Source organism: Pseudoliparis swirei, chromosome 18, assembly GCF_029220125.1.
Source record: "Pseudoliparis swirei isolate HS2019 ecotype Mariana Trench chromosome 18, NWPU_hadal_v1, whole genome shotgun sequence".
Lineage (NCBI taxonomy): Eukaryota > Metazoa > Chordata > Actinopteri > Perciformes > Liparidae > Pseudoliparis > Pseudoliparis swirei.
Window position 1 is genome coordinate 734,921 of NC_079405.1, and position 23,131 is coordinate 758,051.

Below are 23,131 nucleotides of genomic sequence, written 5' to 3' on the forward strand. Positions count from 1 at the left end.
ATGTGAAGCTTCATATGAAACATGTGAAGCTTCATATGAAACATGTGAAGCTTCCTATGAAACACGTGAAGCTTCCAACATGAAGCTTCCTGAAACATGTGAAGCTTCCTATGAAACATGTGAAGCTTCATATGAAACATGAAGCTTTATGAAACATGTGAAGCTTCCTATGAAACATGTGAAGCTTCCTATGAAACACGTGAAGCTTCCTATGAAACATGTGAAGCTTCATATGAAACACGGAAGCTATGAAACACGTGAAGCTTCCTATGAAACATGTGAAGCTTCCTATGAAACACGTGAAGCTTCCTATGAAACATGTGAAGCTTCTATGAAACACGTGAAGCTTCCTATGAAACACGTGAAGCTTCCTATGAAACACGTGAAGCTTCATATGAAACATGTGAAGCTTCATATGAAACACGTGAAGCTTCATATGAAACATGAAGCTTCCTATGAAATATGAGAATCTTCATATGAAACATGAGAAGCTGCCTATGAAACATGTGAAGCTTCATATGAAACACTTGAAGCTTCCTATGAAACATGTGAAGCTTCATGAAACATGAAACGTGAAGCTTCCTATGAAACACATGAACCTTCCTATGAAACACATAAAGCTTCCTATGAAACATGTGAAGCTTCCAATGAAACACGTGAAGCTTCACATGAAACACGTAAAGCTTCATATGAAACACGTAAGCTTCATGAAACATGTGAAGCTTCATATGAAACATGAAGCTTCATGAAACATGTGAAGCTTCATATGAAACATGTGAAGCTTCATATGAAACATGTGAAGCTTCCTATGAAACATGTGAAGCTTCATATGAACATGAAGCTTCATATGAAACATGTGAAGCTTCCTATGAAACATGTGAAGCTTCATATGAAACATGTGAAGCTTCCTATGAAACACGTGAAGCTTCCTATGAAATACGTGAAGCTTCCTATGAAACATGTGAAGCTTCATATGAAACATGTGAAGCTTCCTATGAAACATGTGAAGCTTCATATGAACATGAAGCTTCCTATGAAATATGAGAATCTTCATATGAAACATGAGAAGCTTCCTATGAAACATGTGAAGCTTCATATGAAACATGAAGCTTCCTATGAAACATGTGAAGCTTCCTATGAAACACGTGAAGCTTCATATGAAACATGTGAAGCTTCATATGAAAACACGTAAAGCTTCATATGAAACACGTGAAGCTTCATATGAAACACGTAAAGCTTCATATGAAACATGTGAAGCTTCATATGAAACATGTTAAGCTTCTTTTGAAACATGTGAAGCTTCATATGAAACATGTGAAGCTTCATATGAAACACGTAAAGCTTCATATGAAACACGTAAAGCTTCATATGAAACATGTAAAGCTTCATATGAAACACGTGAAGCTTCATATGAAACACGTGAAGCTTCATATGAAACACGTAAAGCTTCATATGAAACACGTGAAGCTTCATATGAAACACGTGAAGCTTCATATGAAACACGTGAAGCTTCACATGAAACACGTAAATCTTCATATGAAACACGTGAAGCTTCACATGAAACACGTAAAGCTTCATATGAAACATGTGAAGCTTCCTATGAAATATGTAAAGCTTCCTATGAAACACGTAAATCTTCATATGAAATATGTAAAGCTTCATATGAAATATGTAAAGCTTCATATGAAACATGTGAAGCTTTATATGAAATATGTAAAGCTTCATATGAAATATGTAAAGCTTCATATGAAACATGTGAAGCTTTATATGAAACATGTGAAGCTTCCTATGAAACATGTGAAGCTTCATATGAAACACGTAAAGCTTCATATGAAACACGTGAAGCTTCATATGAAACATGTGAAGCTTCCTATGAAACATGTGAAGCTTCATATGAAACATGTGAAGCTTCCTATGAAACACGTGAAGCTTCCTATGAAACACGTGAAGCTTCCTATGAAACATGTGAAGCTTCCTATGAAACATGTGAAGCTTCCTATGAAACATGTGAAGCTTCATATGAAACATGAAGCTTCCTATGAAACATGTGAATCTTCATATGAAACATTAGAAGCTGCCTATGAAACATGTGAAGCTTCATATGAAACACGTGAAGCTTCCTATGAAACATGTGAAGCTTCCTATGAAACACGTAAAGCTTCATATGAAACACATAAAGCTTCATATGAAACACGTGAAGCTTCATATGAAACACGTAAAGCTTCATATGAAACACGTGAAGCTTCATATGAAACACATAAAGTTTCATATGAAACATGTGAAGCTTCATATGAAACATGTTAAGCTTCTTTTGAAACATGTGAAGCTTCATATGAAACATGTGAAGCTTCATATGAAACACGTGAAGCTTCATATGAAACACGTAAAGCTTCATATGAAACATGTAAAGCTTCATATGAAACACGTAAAGCTTCATATGAAACACGTGAAGCTTCATATGAAACACGTGAAGCTTCATATGAAACACGTAAAGCTTCATATGAAACACGTGAAGCTTCATATGAAACACGTGAAGCTTCATATGAAACACGTAAAGCTTCATAGCTTCAACACGTGAAGCTTCACATGAAACACGTAAAGCTTCATATGAAACACGTAAAGCTTCATATGAAACATGTGAAGCTTCCTATGAAACATGTAAAGCTTCATATGAAATACGTGAAGCTTCATATGAAACACGTGAAGCTTCATATGAAACATGTAAAGCTTCATATGAAACACGTAAAGCTTCATATGAAACACGTGAAGCTTCATATGAAACACGTGAAGCTTCACATGAAACACGTAAATCTTCATATGAAACACGTGAAGCTTCCAATGAAACACGAAAAGCTTCATATGAAACACGTGAAGCTTCATATGAAACATGTGAAGCTTCCTATGAAACACGTGAAGCTTCATATGAAACACGTGAAGCTTCATATGAAACATGTGAAGCTTCCTATGAAACATGTGAAGCTTCATATGAAACATGTGAAGCTTCCTATGAAACATGTGAAGCTTCCTATGAAACACGTGAAGCTTCCTATGAAACATGTGAAGCTTCATATGAAACACATGAAGCTTCCGATGAAACATGTGAAGCTTCATATGAAACATGTGAAGCTTCCTATAAAACATGTGAAGCTTCCTATGAAACATGTGAAGCTTCATATGAAACATGTGAAGCTTCCTATGAAACATGTCAAGCTTCCTATGAAACACGTGAAGCTTCCTATGAAACATGTGAAGCTTCATATGAAACATGTGAAGCTTCCTATGAAACACGTGAAGCTTCCTATGAAACATGTGAAGCTTCATATGAAAAATGTGAAGCTTCCTATGAAACATGTGAAGCTTCCTATGAAACATGTGAAGCTTCATATGAAACATGTGAAGCTTCATATGAAACACGTAAATCTTCATATGAAATACGTGAAGCTTCACATGAAACACGTAAAGCTTCATATGAAACATGTGAAGCTTCCTATGAAACATGTAAAGCTTCATATGAAATATGTAAAGCTTCATATGAAACATGTGGAGCTTCATATGAAACATGTAAAGCTTCATATGAAACATGTGAAGCTTCCTATGAAACACGTGAAGCTTCCTATGAAACATGTGAAGCTTCATATGAAACATGTGAAGCTTCCTATGAAACACGTGAAGCTTCCTATGAAACATGTGAAGCTTCATATGAAACATGTGAAGCTTCCTATGAAACATGTGAAGCTTCCTATGAAACACGTGAAGCTTCCTATGAAACACGTGAAGCTTCATATTTAACATGTGAAGCTTCCTATGAAACATGTGAAGCTTCCTATGAAACACGTGAAGCTTCCTATGAAACATGTGAAGCTTCATATGAAACATGTGAAGCTTCCTATGAAACACGTGAAGCTTCATATGAAACACGTGAAGCTTCCTATGAAACATGTGAATCTTCATATGAAACATGAGAAGCTGCCTATGAAACATGTGAAGCTTCATATGAAACACGTGAAGCTTCCTATGAAACATGTGAAGCTTCACCAGACTCTATCGGGTGAGTTTAAATTCATGAAGTTTGTTTCAGAAACAGATTTTTAAAAATAAGTTATTTTTGATGATTTAACTTTTAGGTGAGAGCCATGCTAGCCGTTTCCCTTTACTAAGCTATGCTAACAGCAACAAAAACAAGAGAGCAATTAATTTCTCAAAATGTAAAAGGAAAAAAATCCATTAATTCAACTAATCTGGGAATATTTTATTTTCATATTAATTTATACAATTTAGTTTTACACACACCGCCCTTTATGTCTTTTGTGTGTATTGTTGAAACACACACAATTCAATTCAATTCAGTTTATTTGTATAGCCCAATTTCACAAATTACAAATTTGTCTCGGAGTGCTTTACAATCTGTACACATAGACATCCCTGCCCCAAAACCTCACATCGGACCAGGAAAAACTCCCAAATAACCCTTCAGGGGGAAAAAAAGGGAAGAAACCTGGAGGAGAGCAACAGAGGAGGATCCCTCTCCTAGGATGGACAGAACAATAGATGTAATGTGTACAGAAGGACAGAGTTAGAGTTAAAATACATTCAATGAATATGACAGAGTGTATGAATAGTTCATAGTAGGCATATTCCACGATGGAGACCTCCACGATCCATCAGGCAGATGGCGGTGGGGAGGAGGAGTGGGCGGAGTCTCAACAGTAGGCGGAGTCTCAACAGGACAGTGGCGTAGTCAGGAGCAGGAATTCCACGACCCAGACCTCGATGATCCATCAGGCAGATAGGATCTATGCCGTCTCATAGGGTCCGATGACCCCATGAGACGTGAAGTCAAAAGGACTCCGGGGATAAAGCAGAGTTAGTAACGTGTGATTGAGAGATGAAAATTCATCCTTAAGGAGAGAAAAAAGAGGAGATAGGTACTCAGTGCATCCTAAACGTCCCCCGGCAGCTATAAGCCTATAGCAGCATATCAAGGGGCTGGACCAGGGCAAACCTGATTCAGCCCTAACTATAAGCTCTGTCAAAGAGGAAGGTCTTAAGTCGACTCTTAAACGAGGTGACTGTGTCTGCCTCCCGGACTGAAATTGGAAGCTGGTTCCATAAAAGAGGAGCTTGATAACTAAAGGCTCTGGCTCCCATTCTACTTTTTAAGACTCTAGGAACTACAAGTAGTCCCGCATTTAGTGAGCGTAGCTCTAGTGGGCAATATGGTACTACAAGCTCCTTAAGATATGATGGTGCATCACCAATCAAGGCTTTGTACGTTAAGAGAAGAATTTTAAAAGTGATTCTTGATTTTACTGGGAGCCAGTGCAGAGCAGCTAGTGCAGGAGTGATGTGATCTCTTTTCTTAGTTTTAGTGAGAACACGAGCTGCAGCATTCTGGATCAACTGAGGGACCTAAGAGATTTATTAGAGCAGCCTGATAATAAGGAGTTGCAGTAATCCAGTCTCAAGTAACAAACGCGTGAAGCAATTTCTCTGCTTGTTATTGAGACAAGATGTGCCTGATTTTTGAAATATTACGTAGACGAAAGAATGCAGTCCTTGAGATTTGCTTTACGTGGGAGTTAAAGGACAAGTCCCGATCAAAGATAACGCCAAGATTCTTTACAGTGGTGTTGGATGCCAGGGCAATGCCGTCTACAGAATCCACATCACCAGATAATTGATCTCTGAGGTGCTCAGGGCCGATTAAAATTACTTCGGTTTTGTCTGAGTTTAACATCAAGAAATTGCAGGTCATCCATGTTTTTATGTCTTTAAGACATGCTTGAATTTTATCGAGTTGGTTGCTCTCCTCTGGTTTTATCGATAGATATAGTTGAGTATCATCTGCATAACAATGAAAGTTTATGGAGTGTTTCCTGATAATATTGCCCAAAGGAAGCATGTATAAGGTAAATAAAATTGGTCCAAGCACAGAACCTTGTGGAACTCCGTGATTAACGTTAGTGGTTATCGAGGCGTCATCGTTTACAAATACAAACTGAGATCGATCTGATAAATAGGATTTAAACCAAATTAGTGCCGTGCCTGAAATGCCAATCGACTGCTCCAGTCTCTGTAACAGGATGTCATGGTCAATGGTGTCGAATGCAGCACTAAGGTCTAACAGGACCAGTACAGAGAGGAGTCCTCTATCAGCACTAAGGTCTAACAAGACCAGTACAGAGAGGAGTCCTCTATCAGCACTAAGGTCTAACAAGACCAGGACAGAGAGGAGTCCTCTATCAGCACTAAGGTCTAACAAGACCAGGACAGAGAGGAGTCCTTTATCTGCTGCCATTAAGAGGTCATTTGTAATTTTCACCAGTGCCGTCTCGGTGCTGTGGTGTTTTCTAAATCCTGATTGAAATTTCTCAAATAAACTATTATGATGTAGAAAGTCGCACAACTGATTTGCGACCACTTTCTCAAGGATCTTGGAGAGGAAGGGGAGGTTAGAGATCGGTCTGTAGTTAGCCAACACCTCTGGATCCAGAGTGGGCTTCTTCAGGAGAGGTTTAATAACAGCCACTTTGAAGGAGTGTGGTACGTGGCCTGTTAGCAGAGACACATTGATAATATCTAATAGAGAGCCGCCAATTAAAGGCAAAACGTCTTTAAGCAGCCTCGTCGGGATGGGGTCCAAGAGACAGGTAGACGTGTTCGAAGTAGAAACCGTTGAAGATAATTGATCACGGTTGATGGGAGAAAAGCCCTCCAAATATACACCAGGGCATACAGCGGTTTCCAAGGCCATTCCACTTGAGGACAGATTGGCACTGGTTATGGGCAAGAGATTATTAATCTTGTCCCTAATAGTTAAAATCTTTTCATTAAAGAAGTTCATAAAGTCATTACCACTGAGGTCTATAGGAATGCTCGGCTCCACAGAGCTGTGACTCTCTGTCAGCCTGGCTACAGTGCTGAAGAGAAACCTGGGGTTGTTCTTATTTTTTTCTATTACTGATGAGTAATAGGCTGCTCTGGCATGACGGAGGGCCTTCTTATATGTTTTAAGACTATCTCGCCAAACTAAGCGGGATTCTTCGAGATTAGTTGAACGCCATATGCGTTCAAGCTTTCGTGACGTTTGCTTCAGTTTGCGGGTCTGAGGGTTATACCAGGAGCAAACCTCCCTTCCTCACTGTCTTCTTCTTCAGAGGGCTATCGAGTCCAGTGTCATTCTCAGAGAGCCTGTGGCACTGTCAACAAGATGATCAATCTGGGACGGACTAAAGTTAGACCAGGAGTCCTCTGTTATATTGAGACGTGGTATTGAATCAAATGCAGAAGGAATCGCTTTAAATTTAGCTACAGCACTGTCAGTTAGACATCTGGTGTAGAAACTTTTGACTAACGGAGTACACTCCGTAGTATAAATTCAAAAGTTATGAGGTTGTGGTCTGACAGAAGAGGATTCTGTGGGAAGACGCTCAAATGCTCAATGTCAACGCCATAAGTAAGAACAAGATCAAGCGTGTGGCCAAAGCTGTGAGTGGGTTTCTGTACTCTGACAGAAGCCAATCGAGTCCAACAAGGAGATGAATGCAGCACTAAGGCAATCATTATCAACATCCACATGGATATTAAAATCTCCAACAATAATAACTTTATCGGTTTTAAGAACCAAACTTGATATAAATTCTGAGAATTCAGATATAAACTCTGAATATGGACCTGGTGGTCGGTACAGAATCACAAATCGAATTGGCTGTAGTGTTTTCCAGGTTGGATGTGAAAGACTAAGAACAAGGCTTTCAAATGAGGTGTAGTGTAATTTAGGTTTAGGATTAATTAATAGGCTCGATTCAAAGATGGCTGCTACTCCACCTCCTCGACCGGTGCCTCGAGGAATGTGAGTATTAATATGACTTGGAGGAGTCGATTCATTCAGGCAGACATATTCTTCATGGCTCAGCCAGGTTTCAGTTAGGCAACATAAATCAATGTGATTATCTGATATTAAATCATTTAGTAACACAGCTTTAGATGACAGAGATCTAATATTTAGGAGACCACATTTAATAGTCCTGTTTTGTTGCACTGCTGAAATAATGGTGTTAACTTGTATAAGGTTATTGTGTACGACTCCTCTTCTGCTTACTTTTGATTTATTTAATTGAAGTGGCCGTGGGACAGACACAGTCTCTACTCTAAAGTCATGGGTGGGTAACTGCTCGAATGGAAGAGCAGAGAAGGGTGTTAAACTACAACTCTGCTCCCGGTTCCTGATCTGAACCCTGGATTGTCATGGATTAAGTCCGGTGATCAACTTGGTCATATTCGCAGAAATGAGACGCGCTCCGTCCAACGTGGGATGAATGCCGTCTCCTCATCAGATCAGGCTTTCCCAGAAAGTCTTCCAGTTGTCTACGTAGCCCACATTATTCGCTGGGCACCACCTCGACAGCCAGCGGTTGAAAGACGACATTCGGCTATACAATTCGTCTGTCTGCAAATTTGGGAGAGGGCCAGAGAAAATTACGGTGTCCGACAACGTCTTGGCATAAGCACACACGGATTCCACATTAATTTTAGTGACTTCCGACCGACGGGCTCGGGCGTCATTACCACCGGCGTGTATTACAATCTGACTATCTCCGCTTATCCTTAGCCAGCAGCTTCAAACAAGACTCCACGTCGCCCGCTCTGGCCCCCGGGAGGCACACGACTCTGGTCCGCGGCTTCGCTATTTTCACGTTCCTGACTATAGAGCTCCCGATAACCAGGGTGTGTTCCTCAGCGGGTGTGTCGCTGAGCAGGGAAAACTGGTTGGAAACGTGAAGTGGTTGGTGCACAGCGGGCTTCTGTGTAGACTTACACACTCCCACACACACACACACACACACCCGCTGCCGTCCGACAAACAACTAGAAACATCTTTTGAAAGCTCAGGAACCAGAGAGACGATTAAAGTCCACGAGGAGCTCAAGAGCAATAAAAAATGAAATGCAAAACACAAAGACCCCATTGTTGACGGGCAAAGGAATGCTTCTGTTTGTGTGTGTGTGTGTGTGTGTGGGGGGGGGGGGGGGTCAGCGGCCGGGAGGAATTTGAGTGGTTGCATGGAAACAAAAGGTGGCCTATGAGAGGATGAGACACCGAGAGGGAAACCGAGGCGTTCAGGGCCTCTCGTTCTTTATAAACTCCACTTAATAATATATTGTACATCATGGATAAGTCACGTGACTGAAGGCCATCGACTTTAGACCACAGGGGGCAGAACCAACACTACCACTTTAGACCACAGGGGGCAGAACCAACACTACCACTTTAGTCCACAGGGGGCAGCAGAACCAACACTACCACTTTAGTCCACAGGGGGCAGCAGAACCAACACTACCACTTAAGTCCACAGGGGGCAGCAGAACCAACACTACCACTTTAGTCCACAGGGGGCAGAACCAACTCTACCACTTTAGTCCACAGGGGGCAGCAGAACCAACACTACCACTTTAGTCCACAGGGGGCAGAACCAACACTACCACTTTAGTCCACAGGGGCAGCAGAACCAACACTACCACTTTAGTCCACAGGGGGCAGCAGAACCAACACTACCACTTTAGTCCACAGGGGGCAGAACCAACACTACCACTTTATTCCACAGGGGGCAGAACCAACACTACCACTTTAGTCCACAGGGGGCAGCAGAACCAACATTACCACTTTAGTCCACAGGGGGCACCAGAACCAACACTACCACTTTAGTCCACGGGGGCAGAACCAACACTACCACTTTAGTCCACAGGGGGCACCAGAACCAACACTACCACTTTAGTCCACAGGGGCGTCAGAACCAACACTACCACTTTAGTCCACAGGGGGCAGAACCAACACTACCACTTTAGACCACAGGGGGCACCAGAACCAACACTACCACTTTAGTCCACAGGGGGCGCCAGAACCAACACTACCACTTTAGACCACAGGGGGCAGCAGAACCAACACTACCACTTTAGTCCACAGGGGGCAGAACCAACACTACCACTTTAGACCACAGGGGGCAGAACCAACACTACCACTTTAGTCCACAGGGGGCAGAACCAACACTACCACTTTAGACCACAGGGGGCGTCAGAACCAACACTACCACTTTAGTCCACAGGGGGCGTCAGAACCAACACTACCACTTTAGTCCACAGGGGACGTCAGAACCAACACTACCACTTTAGTCCACAGGGGACGTCAGAACCAACACTACCACTTTAGACCACAGGGGGCACCAGAACCAACACTACCACTTTAGTCCACAGGGGGCGTCAGAACCAACTCTACCACTTTAGACCACAGGGGGCAGCAGAACCAACACTACCACTTTAGTCCACAGGGGGCGTCAGAACCAACACTACCACTTTAGACCACAGGGGGCACCAGAACCAACACTACCACTTTAGTCCACGGGGTCAGCAGAACCAACACTACCACTTTAGTCCACAGGGGGCGCCAGAACCAACACTACCACTTTAGTCCACAGGGGGCGCCAGAACCAACACTACCACTTTAGTCCACAGGGGGCAGAACCAACACTACCACTTTAGTCCACAGGGGGCAGAACCAACACTACCACTTTAGACCACAGGGGGCACCAGAACCAACACTACCACTTTAGTCCACGGGGTCAGCAGAACCAACACTACCACTTTAGTCCACAGGGGGCGCCAGAACCAACACTACCACTTTAGTCCACAGGGGGCGCCAGAACCAACACTACCACTTTAGTCCACAGGGGGCAGAACCAACACTACCACTTTAGTCCACAGGGGGCAGAACCAACACTACCACTTTAGTCCACAGGGGGCAGCAGAACCAACACTACCACTTTAGTCCACAGGGGGCGTCAGAACCAACACTACCACTTTAGTCCACAGGGGGCAGCAGAACCAACACTACCACTTTAGTCCACAGGGGGCGTCAGAACCAACACTACCACTTTAGTCCACAGGGGGCGTCAGAACCAACACTACCACTTTAGTCCACAGGGGGCAGCAGAACCATCACTACCACTTTAGTCCACAGGGGGCAGAACCAACACTACCACTTTAGTCCACAGGGGGCAGAACCAACACTACCACTTTAGTCCACAGGGGGCAGCAGAACCAACACTACCACAAGAAAAAAGAGACAAGAGTTGAGAGGCAAAAGAAATGAAGAAAAAGAAAGACAAGATACGGACTCAGGAGTTTGAGGTGTGTTCAGAACACCAATCAAAACAAGTCTGCCTTAGGGGCGGGGCTACAATGTGATTGACAGGTCTCTACGTCACTTCCTGTTCATCTGTTGGCAAAGAAACAATAACATGGAGACGGCAAAATCGCCAAACTCAAGTCTTTAAAGCTCAAAGGGACTTCACGATGACTCCGCCCACTTCTTAAAAAACCTACAAGAACCATTTATTTTATTAATTTTTACCTCAGGAGACAAAAACGTAAACAAAGGAACGTTGGAAAGAGATCAGAGAACAACCCGGAACACGGCGTGGAAACTCCCATGAGCACCGGGGGCAGTGTGAGCATGTGTGAGTGTTGTTGGGTCGACACACAGGTCTTGTTTCCATGACGATGCTGCGGCTGCAGAGGAGACGGCCAGAGGACGTAGCACACGAGTGTGCTAAACCTTTGCTGGAAGAGGGCGTCGTCATGACTCTCTGGATTTCACTGTCGCCATCTGGTTTGTTCTTCAGCTTCGTAGAGAACAGAGTTGTGAGTAAAGATGATGGAATGTGTGTGTGCTTCATGCGTCAGTGTTTTCCTCTGAAGCTCAGAGCCCGACAGGCTGCAGACACACACACAACATTTAATAAAGTTCCTAAGAAAAAGTGACATAAGCAATACATGCATTGATAATAATTGAGTATTTAATATTCATACTTCAAGTGAAACTTCAAACCCGTCGGATTGTTTTAAAAGTTATAATCCTGAAGATTCCTTTATGAGATTAAACATAACAGCCATTAGCCGTAGGATTACATCAACGTGTATACATTCTATATAATAATTAGGGCTGTCAATAGATTTTTAAAAAATTAACTAATTAATCGCATTTTGAAATTGCGATTAATTAATCGCGACTAAAAGTTTGTTCCTTCTTTTTAAAGACCAAACTTCGCACAGAGCTGTGTTTTCAAAGAGGCTCCTACCTATAAAGTGCCAGTGAGGTATTTCATATCGTGGATGATAAATTGTTTCTTCAGTGAAACATCAGATTAGTAAAAAAAAAAAGTATATTGAGACCCATTGGTCCTGTCATCTTTACCACTGAACAGCAGAACCAGTGGCCTTGGTGACTGACTGACATTCACATATGTCACGTTAACCCTCTGGAGGCTGGGCTCATGTCTCCATTTTACAAAACAAAAAAAATTCACCGTTTAAAGTCTTTTGCATGTGACACACCCCCACGTGTTCTACATCAAACATTCCAGAACAATCTCAGCTCTATTCAATGAGGCTCATTGTCCTCGTGCCTGTTCTCTGCTCTCTGACTGACAGGCTGCTAATGAGCCTAACCTGTGAGGTGGGAGGTCCTTTGTGATTTACTGAGTGTTCATTGGTTGTTTTTTTTCCCGAAATGTTGACAAACGGATTGACCAATCACGTTGAAGGTTTCGTGTGACGAGTTCTTTCCGCGCCGCGTCACCCGACACGTCGCCCCTCCGTTCCTCTGTGTGTCAGAGGGGGAGACGGGAGGAAGGAGGAGCAGGAGGAAACCCGACTGATTCATCCACGAGTTAAACTCATTTATGATCCTTATTTTCGCGGAGAAATAATTGTTTTAAAAACGGAAACAGTGTCAAACCGTCCTGCCGCGGTTTGACACTCAGAGGAGTGTAAAAACTTCAACGAACACCGGAAGTAAGTGGAAGTGTCCTTGAGCAAGGCACTGAACCCCCAGTTGCTTCCCGGCCGCTTCACTGCAGCCCACTGCTCCTTAATAACTAAGGATGGGTTAAATGCAGAGAACTAATTTCCCCTTGTGGATTAATAAAGTATAGTAAAAAAAATAATTTAAAAAATATATATATATTGCGTTAATTGCGTAAAAATATTTTAGTGCGTTAACGCAGCCAAATTAATCGCATAGATTAACGCGTTAACGCTGACAGCCCTAATAATAATTTATATTTCATTCATGATTTACTAATACTTCTCATTCATAGCACTGAGACTCTTCATCGTGTTCACGCGAAGATCAAAGACGAAGCGTTGAGAACCGGAATGTGCATAAAAATATCTTTATTAGCGTAACAAGTGGAGCTCGTGATTCGTTGGCCGAGAGCCTCCAGACGGCCCGATGCGTTTTGTTTAGTGTCGAGGATTTTAAAAATACATTTTGTTTATTTGCAGAACAATGTGAGCCATCTGATTGGTCGGCTCCAACAAACCACATAAATACAAAAAGCAACAACAAAATATATATAAAAAGTCTAAAAAATAAAAAGACAATAGAAACTCTTACAAAATAAAAAGCTTCAAAACAATTTGCCTCTGAAAATCTCACACTAGTGTATATAAAACTTTTTTAAATCACATATACAACAGCTTAAGATAAAAGGGGGGGGCACCCCGACCTGAAGGAAGGCAATAAAATAATGTGACAGTTAAATTAATGAAATAAAAACCACCCTCTGGACCTCGTGGAGTAACCACGGCGACCGATGAGGACCACGGACAGGAAGTCAGCGAACGTTACGAGAACAAAACAAATCGTCATTTGGCATTTAAATATTTGGTCGATATTCGTCGTACCAAGTTCACTTTCTATTTACACGTGTGAAATGTGAGCGTCTGCTCGCGGCGGCCGCGACACCAAGCACCACAACTACCAGTTTCTCCGATCAGACAAATCATTTCATTCAGAGAACAGTTTAAAACGAGCTCCTGGAGAGCAGAAGCAGCGCGTCGTTAGCCGTTAGCTTAGCACAAAGACTGGAAACGGAGGGAAACTACTAGCCGCGCAGAAGGCGCCGACGCGGCTCGCCGGTCAACACGTTGAGTCCACGACTCGGCGACCGCTTAAAGTTACGATCAACCGACTCCGTGACATCGGAAGAACCTGAAGAAATGTCTGAAATGCAGAAGTGAGTCGGCTGGAGCGTCGCCAGCGTACGACATCTGTGACGCCTGGAGGCTAACCGCGCCGTCTTTACGCTACGCTAACCGTCGGCTGATGGAGCGTCGGATTTAAAATCACAGACAATAAAGACAATAAAGATCGACCGCCTCCCCCAAACGACCTCTGAGAGGGTCACAGCTGCAGCTGGGATGGTGTGTGTGTGTCTGTGTGTGTGTGTCTCTGTGTGTGTGTGTGTCTGTGTGTGTGTCTGTGTGTCTCTGTGTGTGTGTCTCTGTGTGTGTCTCTGTGTGTGTCTCTGTGTGTGTCTCTGTGTGTGTCTCTGTGTGTGTCTCTGTGTGTGTGTCTGTGTGTGTGTGTGTCTATGCGTAGATCTCCGTGGTGGGGGTCTTCTTGTAGATGGGCTTCCTCCCCAGGTCGTAGCTGCCCTCGTCCTTCTTCTTCAGGCGGTAGATGAGGAGGAGGACGAGGAGCACGGCGAGCATCAGGCCGACGGCGCCGCCCGCGATCAACGCTGCAGGGGGGGGGGGGGGGGGGGTTACATCACGCACTACAGAATGGACCCGCCCCTCGCGGCGCGGCACTGACCTGCGAGCACCTCCGTCTTGTTGAAGACGCTGTCGTCTCCGGCGTGGGACATCAGGACGTTGGACGGCTCCTCGGCCGGCGCCGCCTCCTTAGGCGCGGGGATCTCGTTGTGGTTCTGGAGGTCCGGCTCGGTGCCGGCAGGTTGCGCCGGCACCGCCTCCGGGATCTTGTTGTCGTTGACTTCGGGCTGCGGGGGAGAGGCGGAGCTTAAAGAACACGCTTCGGTCTTAACAGGAAGCGTCAACAACGTGGAGGCGGTTCTCACCTCGGAGGCAGGCGGCGGCGAGGCCGTTTCTATGGAAACAAGAGCACGTTACAGAGCAGTAGAGGCAACGCTACAGAGCACTAGAGGCAATGCTACAGAGCAGTAGAGGCAACGCTACAGAGCACTAGAGACAACGCTACAGAGCAGTAGAGGCAACGCTACAGAGCAGTAGAGGTAACGCTACAGAGCACTAGAGGCAACACTACAGAGCAGTAGAGGCAATGCTACAGAGCACTAGAGACAACGCTACAGAGCAGTAGAGGCAACACTACAGAGCAGTAGAGGTAACGCTACAGAGTAGTAGAGGCAACGATACAGAGCACTAGAGGCAACGCTACAGAGCAGTAAAGGCAACGCTACAGAGCAGTAGAGGTAACGCTACAGAGCAGTAGAGGTAACTACAGAGCACTGAGGCAACGCTACAGAGCACTAGAGGCAACGCTACAGAGCAGTAGAGGCAACGCTACAGAGCACTAGAGGCAACGCTACAGAGCAGTAGAGGCAACGCTACAGAGCAGTAGAGGCAACGCTACAGAGCAGTAGAGGCAACGCTACAGAGCAGTAAAGGCAACGCTACAGAGCAGTAGAGGTAACGCTACAGAGCAGTAGAGGTAACGCTACAGAGCAGTAGAGGTAACTACAGAGCAGTAGAGGTAACTACAGAGCAGTAGAGGTAACTACAGAGCACTGAGGCAACGCTACAGAGCAGTAGAGGCAACGCTACAGAGCAGTAGAGGAAACGCTACAGAGCACTAGAGGCAACGCTACAGAGCAGTAGAGGCAACGCTACAGAGCAGTAGAGGAAACGCTACAGAGCAGTAGAGGCAACGCTACAGAGCAGTAGAGGCAACGCTACAGAGCAGTAGAGGAAACGCTACAGAGCAGTAGAGGAAACGCTACAGAGCACTAGAGGCAACGCTACAGAGCACTAGAGGCAACGCTACAGAGCACTAGAGGCAACGCTACAGAGCACTAGAGGCAACGCTACAGAGCACTAGAGGCAACGCTACAGAGCACTAGAGGCAACGCTACAGAGCACTAGAGGCAACGCTACAGAGCAGTAGACGTTAAACCCTCAGACTGACCTCCGTCCCCGGAGCCGGAGAACCCGTCGTACTCTTCCTCTTCGTCGTACAGCGTGTCGGGGTAGTAGTCGCCGCCGTCCTCCTCGTCTTCATCGTCTTCGGCGTCGTAGTCGTCCGTGAAGCCGAAGTCGGAGCCGTTGGGCGAGTCGCCCGACGCCTCGTGGCGCTCGCGGCTCGGCGTGGCGGGCTGCGTGGACCTCAGGGGCGTCCAGGTCTCCGTCTCCCTCACCTGCTGGACACCAGAGGGGGCGGAGTTACTGGAGCCTCAAGCTCAGCTCCCGGGACACGGGTAAAGATAACGGCGGTGAGGAGGAGGAAGGGGAGGAGGTAAACATCTCCTCCGAGACGAGTATGAAACTATAACATTCAGTTCACTCATCTATTGACCTCAAGTTGAGTATTTATCTGATGTCAGAATAAAGCTTAAAACAAGATATCTGGAGCATTCTCAGGCATGAAAACAGGTCAGGGGTGAAAAAGGTGAGAAGGATGGGGGGGGGGGGGGAACGTTGTATGATAATCTATAGGTCCTCCATTCTGACACCAAGTCAGTGATCGGCCCTATAATACTATAATAATAGTAATAAATATAATATGTAATATGGTCATTCATGAACCAACTTCCTTTTTTGTTGTTGGCGTGAACAAGTCTTCAAGTCTTGTGCTCTGCTGAGTCACGAGTCTGTTCCTCGAGTCTGGTCCTCGAGTCTGGTCCTCGAGTCTGGTCCTCGAGTCTGTTCCTTGAATCTGTTCCTTGAATCGGTTCTGCCTCTACCTGGTTGTCATGATCTTCTATACCATACCTGCCATAAATATCATGATACAATACCATAAAAACAGTATACCATAAATACGAGACTGGTATATTTATCTATAATAGTAATAAATAAAATATCTGTATTCAGTAATATTAGTTTTAGCCTACAAGATATGAATGAAACTACATGGTTCCATCATAGCATTGATGATCCACTATGAGGCCGTTAGTCTCTGACCAGAGGATCCACAGTTCATCAGGATGAGCAGCTGGAGTTACACAACTTTACACACTGAAACATTTACCTTCTGGCACCTTTTTTTATTGTTATTTTTAAAGCCGAAAATTCCGCCACTTAAGGCCTCTTTCTGTCAGCGCAGACAGCTCGACACGGAGCAGCGCGGCTCTGATCGCTCTCTTGATGAAGTGTCGACACTAAAGATATGCTCAATCACATGGCTCTTAACGTACGGGTACTTTGTTAGCATCGCTACACCGTGCAGCGCGACAGCAGCAGATGTAGCGGCTAACATTCAAGCTAACCTGAACCCCCAAACGCTGAAGACATCTTGACGCTGATTGGCTGAGACACGGCCCATCAAAGATGTTCTATTGAGAAGAGCACCACTCCACATTTTCTCCGCGTCTCACTGCAATCTCATAAACGCCGGCCGGCCTGAGTCTGAGTCTCTGAGTCTCTTCAGGCTCACTCGTATTCAGAGCGTTTTGAGGATCTGACCAGTCAGAACTGGACAGTAAATCTTTTCAAAGAAGTTTCGTTAGTTAACATTTAAACTTCACATTTAGACGCTCACATCTTACTTTCTCCATTCTTGTTTAATGACCCCGACCTTTAACCCCCAAAGTCCCTTTGTCATGACGGCCAACAATGCCAGTGGACTCCTCCAGAGCATATCAATGCCCCCCACCCCACCCCCCCAGAGGGGCATCTGGTCCATTCACAGCGTGGAGGAGGCTCAACCATGAGAACACAGACAAAACACCAGGAATGTGCTTCCTGATTCTTTGCCGTGTCCAACGTCTCTTGACCTCAAGAAAAGACTCCCTGACCAATGAGGGCCCTTCTATAGACTCCCTGACCAATGAGTGCCCTTCTATAGACTCCTTGACCAATAAAGGCCCTTCTATAGACTCCCTGACCAATGAGGGCCCTTCTATAGACTCCCTGACCAATGAGGGCTCTTCTATAGACTCCCTGACCAATGGGAGCTCTTCTACAGACTCCCTGACCAATGGGAGCTCTTCTATAGACTCCGTGACCAATGGGAGCTCTTCTACAGACTCCCTGACCAATGGGAGCTCTTCTATAGAATCCCTGACCAATGGGAGCTCTTCTATAGACTCCCTGACCAATGGGAGCTCTTCTATAGAATCCCTGACCAATGAGTGCCCTTCTATAGACTCCTTGACCAATAAAGGCCCTTCTATAGACTCCCTGACCAATGAGGGCCTTCTATAGACTCCCTGACCAATGAGGGCCCTTCTATAGACTCCCTGACCAATGAGGGCCCTTCTATAGACTCCCTGACCAATGAGGGCTCTTCTATAGACTCCCTGACCAATGGGAGCTCTTCTACAGACTCCCTGACCAATGGGAGCTCTTCTACAGACTCCCTGACCAATGGGAGCTCTTCTATAGACTCCGTGACCAATGGGAGCTCTTCTACAGACTCCCTGACCAATGGGAGCTCTTCTATAGAATCCCTGACCAATGGGAGCTCTTCTATAGACTCCCTGACCAATGGGAGCTCTTCTACATACTCCCTGACGTCCGCTCCGTCTCTTTGATGTCGTATCGCGGCCTCAGTTCAAAGGGCAGGAAGTAATTCAGTAAAACAGGAACCATCCATCAGGACCGGTCGTCACAGCCATGAGTTATTCAGACTCAGCTTCCTGCGTCCACCAGAGACTCTTCCCAGCGGAGCGCCTCGTGAAGCAGGGGAGTTGGCCAGCTCCTCCAGAGGAGGCTGTTCCCTGGGAGGATGTGATGTTATATATATATATAATGTTCCTCTGGTGAATGTGCTACACATTGAAGATGACCACAGAAACCCAGCTGCTGATTGGCTCAGGCGTTTCCTTCAGGTCAGCCAGGTTTATCGTCTCAGCTTGTGGAGGCTGCAGAGATAACTCCAGCTGCCATCACGCCGCGGTGGTTCAACCCCACGTGTGTCCTGGTGCTAAGCTAACACCTAGCTCTATAGGCCACACAATTCACAGGAGCTCTTCTTCTGGCCACGCCCTCTTTCACTAATGTGTACCAAGTGTGTTTAAATGCTGCACAAAACTATTTCAGCTTCACTTCCCCGTCTACTCACACACTATGCAAATAAAGAAGGCGTGAACCAATCACGTGTGAACAACCACACGGAGGCTCTGAACAGATCCACTCCTTCCATAGTTACCTTTCACAATAAAAGCGTCTGACAATTACATTGGAAACAAATTCCATTACAATAGTAATATTACAGCAGCTTAAACTCCACAACCGTTTACCACACATGCACACACGGTACTATTGCGACACATTGGTCAGGAAGGAGGTCTGAATGAGGGGAAGCCCACATACCACCCAGAGGACTCTGATCTCTGGTGTGTCTGTGTGTGTGTCTCTCCGTGTGTGACTGTGTGTGTCTGTGTCTCTCCGTGTGTGTGACTGTGTCTGTGTCTCTCCGTGTGTGACTGTGTGTGTGTGTGTCTCTCCGTGTGTGACTGTGTGTGTCTCTCCGTGTGTGACTGTCTGTGTGTGACTGTGTGTGTGTCTCTCTGTGTGTGTGACTGTGTGTCTCTCCGTGTGTGACTGTGTGTGTGTCTCTCCGTGTGTGACTGTGTGTGTCTGTGTGTGTGTGTGTGTCTCTCCGTGTGTGTGACTGTGTGTCTGTGTCTCTCCGTGTGTGACTGTGTGTGTCTCTCCGTGTGTGACTGTGTGTGTGAGTGTGTGTGACTGTGTCTGTCTGTGTGTGACTGTGTGTGAGTGTGTGTGACTGTGTGTGACTGTGTGTGTGTCTCTCCGTGTGTGACTGTGTCTGTCTGTGTGTGACTGTGTGTGTGTCTCTCCGTGTGTGACTGTGTCTGTGTGTGACTGTGTGTGTGTCTCTCCGTGTGTGTGACTGTGTGTGTCTCTCCGTGTGTGACTATGTGTGTGTCTCTCCGTGTGTGACTATGTGTGTGTCTCTCCGTGTGTGTGACTGTGTGTGTCTCTCCGTGTGTGACTGTGTGTGTCTCTCCGTGTGTGACTGTGTGTGTGTCTCTCCGTGTGTGACTGTGTGTGTCTGTGTGTGACTGTGTGTGTGTCTCTCCGTGTGTGTGACTGTGTGTGTCTCTCCGTGTGTGACTGTGTCTGTGTGTGACTGTGTGTGTGTCTCTCCGTGTGTGTGACTGTGTGTGTCTCTCCGTGTGTGACTGTGTGTGTCTCTCCGTGTGTGACTGTGTGTGTCTCTCCGTGTGTGACTGTGTGTGTGTCTCTCCGTGTGTGTGACTGTGTGTGTCTCTCCGTGTGTGTGACTGTGTGTCTCTCCGTGTGTGACTGTGTGTGTGTCTCTCCGTGTGTGACTGTGTGTGTGTCTCTCCGTGTGTGTTACTGTGTCTGTCTGTGTGTGTGTGTGTGTCTCTCCGTGTGTGACTGTGTCTGTCTGTGTGTGTGTCTCTCCGTGTGTGACTGTGTGTTTGTGTGTGTGTGCTGGAATTGCTCTTGGCACCGGTTGCCGGTAGCAACGTACCGTGACGACGCTCAACCCCGTCAACCGACCTGGTGGTCAAGATCTTCTATACGATACCCGGCATAAATATCATGATACTGATACCAGAATTCAATACAATAAAAACGATACGAGACTGGTATATTTATCTATAATAGTAATAAATAAAATATCTGGATGGATCTTTTTACCAACTTTTTCAACACTTAACAAATGTCAGTAATATTAGTTTTAGCCTACAAGATATGAATGAAACTACATGGTTCCATCATAGCATTGATGATCCACTATGAGGCCGTTAGTCTCTGACCAGAGGATCCACAGTTCATCAGGATGAGCAGCTGGAGTTACACAACTTTACACACTGAAACATTTACCTTCTGGCACCTTTTTTTATTGTTATTTTTAAAGCCGAAAATTCCGCCACTTAAGGCCTCTTTCTGTGAGCGCAGACAGCTCGACACGGAGCAGCGCGGCTCTGATCGCTCTCTTGATGAAGTGTCGACACTAAAGATATGCTCAATCACATGGCTCTTAACGTACGGGTACTTTGTTAGCATCGCTACACCGTGCAGCGCGACAGCAGCAGATGTAGCGGCTAACATTCAAGCTAACCTGAACCCCCAAACGCTGAAGACATCTTGACGCTGATTGGCTGAGACACGGCCCATCAAAGATGTTCTATTGAGAAGAGCACCACTCCACATTTTCTCCGCGTCTCACTGCAATCTCAACGGCAGCGGGCCCCCCCCCCCCGCCACCAAAACAAAAACTCTTCGGCTCTCCACGATTCACGTGGATGACCTATTTTGAGTTCAAAACGGTGAATTTCACCGAAAGGTGACAAGTTTGCAGGTATGACAACAAATGGGCTCCGGAGGCAACAAGCCGAGGTGGAGCAACAAAGATCATCTCTGAGGGGGCGGGGCCTGACCAACGAGAGATGTTAACGCCGCTCTCCATCTGAGCCCCATGCTGGAGGAGGAGGGAGGGAGGAGGGAGTAGGAGGAGGAGGCAGGGATGTTGGAGGAGCGTCCAGCGCCCCCCCCCCCCTAATGAAAAGAGCCCTCAGAAGGGCTCCATTGAGACCCCTCCAAGTGTGCAAAATCCCCAAGGGGGCCGGTCAAGGTCACCAAAGATCACATTCCAGTGTGGAAATCAAAAAAGAAGGAGAAGAAGGGGGGGATGTGACGGAGGACGCCTCCACCCGGGGACATCTTAGACGCGCTTCCTTTTCAATGCTTTGGATAAAGGAGACTTCACTGAAGTGGAACAGGTATTTCAGGAATGTGCTTCAACCACTGGGGGCGGGGCCTCCAGACGTATAACTCATGAGGCATCAACTTAAAGTCTTCAAAGTCTGAGGGAATCCCTGACGAACTCCTCCAGGTCGTATCTGCAGCGCGTGACGACCACGCCGCCGCAATGCTCTCTGGGACGCGGCGGCGGCGAGCACTGCGCCTGGAAAACACACGGCCTTCTGGGAAATAACACTGGAGTCGACACCCAGTGACTCATCTGGACCTCTGGCCTCCAGGCAGTCGTGTTGTTGTCATGGTTACTTATCCGCTTCACATTCCTATGGTTATTTATTTATTAATCTTTTTATATAGTGCCTTTTATATTTCATATTTCTTATTTTCCATGTTCTTTAAAACACCCAAAAAGAATTCAGAAAATATGAAGAAAACAACACGAAGAACCTAAAAAACAACAACAACAACAACTCTATTCTGACTGTCGCCACAAATCCTATCCAACAACAACACTTGCAGATGACCTCGACTCCACTTCAGAAAAGACACACGCACGCACACACACACAGACACACACGCACAGCTAGCCGGCTAACAACATGTGCAGAGCCACTTCGCGCAACAACAAACAGCAGACGACGGGTTTTATTGTCGTTGCACAAAGTCTGCATCTCCTAGCAGCGTGACGTCACGGCAGCCCCCCCTCGCATGACAAACGAGTGCTTTACGTAGAGAGACTTCTAGACGTGAGAAACACTCACCGACTCCGAGAGGACGGCGGCAGACACGAGCAGCACGAGGCAGACGCTCAGCATGGCGTCCTTCTCTCTTTCAGAGATGCAGAAGTGATCACGAGGCGGCTGAAGCGGCGGTGGTCGGTGGGCGCGGGGGGCGGCGTGTCTTCGGCGGGCGGTGCTTCGCGGGTCCCGGTAGACCAACAGACGGTCCGTGTCTCGCGCGCGCGTCTTCTCTCCCGGGCTCGGTGACTGGGGGCTGCGCGGTTGGATGCGCGCTATATCCCGGACTCCCCTCCTGCTCTCCTCCAATCAGCGTCGAGCTGTGACGTAGGGTTACGCTCTCCTTACCGCTCGGTAATTTACGGGAAGTCCCGTCACGTCCAACAGGTTGGCACCGCCCCCTTTTCCCCTGAGCCAAACGCACGGGTCACGTAACCCGGATGTAGCCGAGCTAAAACTAAAAACACCGGTGTGCGCTCCAAAATAAAAGCATAAACTGGTTTCCGGAAGTTACATTTGTGTAAAAATCTAAAAACGAATTCTGAAAATGTGGCAATCATATGATAAATATTAATTTTAAAAAATGTCATATTAGATACTTATTTGTATTATTTATTTATTTTATAGATATAAAACAATATATAAATAAAAGTAATT

At 45.8% G+C, this 23,131-nt stretch overlaps 1 protein-coding gene across 2 annotated transcripts; it reads right to left on the reverse strand.

Moving 5' to 3' along the window:
• Positions 1–13,212: 13,212 nt before the first annotated feature.
• Positions 13,213–22,750, reverse strand: sdc4 (syndecan 4). Of its 2 annotated transcripts, none has more exons than XM_056437261.1 (5): positions 22,499–22,750; positions 16,006–16,234; positions 14,921–14,949; positions 14,656–14,842; positions 13,213–14,581 (listed from the first exon to the last, which is right to left on the reverse strand). In XM_056437261.1, the coding sequence occupies exons 1-5, from the start codon at positions 22,550–22,552 to the stop codon at positions 14,430–14,432; spliced, it is 651 nt and encodes a 216-aa protein (XP_056293236.1). In that variant the 5' UTR covers positions 22,553–22,750; the 3' UTR covers positions 13,213–14,429. The 2 variants fall into 2 exon arrangements, with proteins under 2 accessions (XP_056293236.1, XP_056293235.1); XM_056437260.1 differs by having other exon boundaries at positions 16,006–16,237.
• Positions 22,751–23,131: the final 381 nt, after the last annotated feature.

Bases quoted from the DNA above. Each gene is read 5' to 3' on its own strand.
- sdc4 (XM_056437260.1), bottom strand. From the start codon at position 22,552: ATGCTGAGCGTCTGCCTCGTGCTGCTCGTGTCTGCCGCCGTCCTCTCG. The intron at 16,238-22,498 runs GTGAGTGTTTCT...TCTGGTGTCCAG, and splicing joins CCGCCGTCCTCTCGGAGTCG to CAGGTGAGGGAGACGGAGAC. The intron at 14,843-14,920 runs GTGAGAACCGCC...TCTCCCCCGCAG, and splicing joins CGCCGCCGCCTGCCTCCGAG to CCCGAAGTCAACGACAACAA.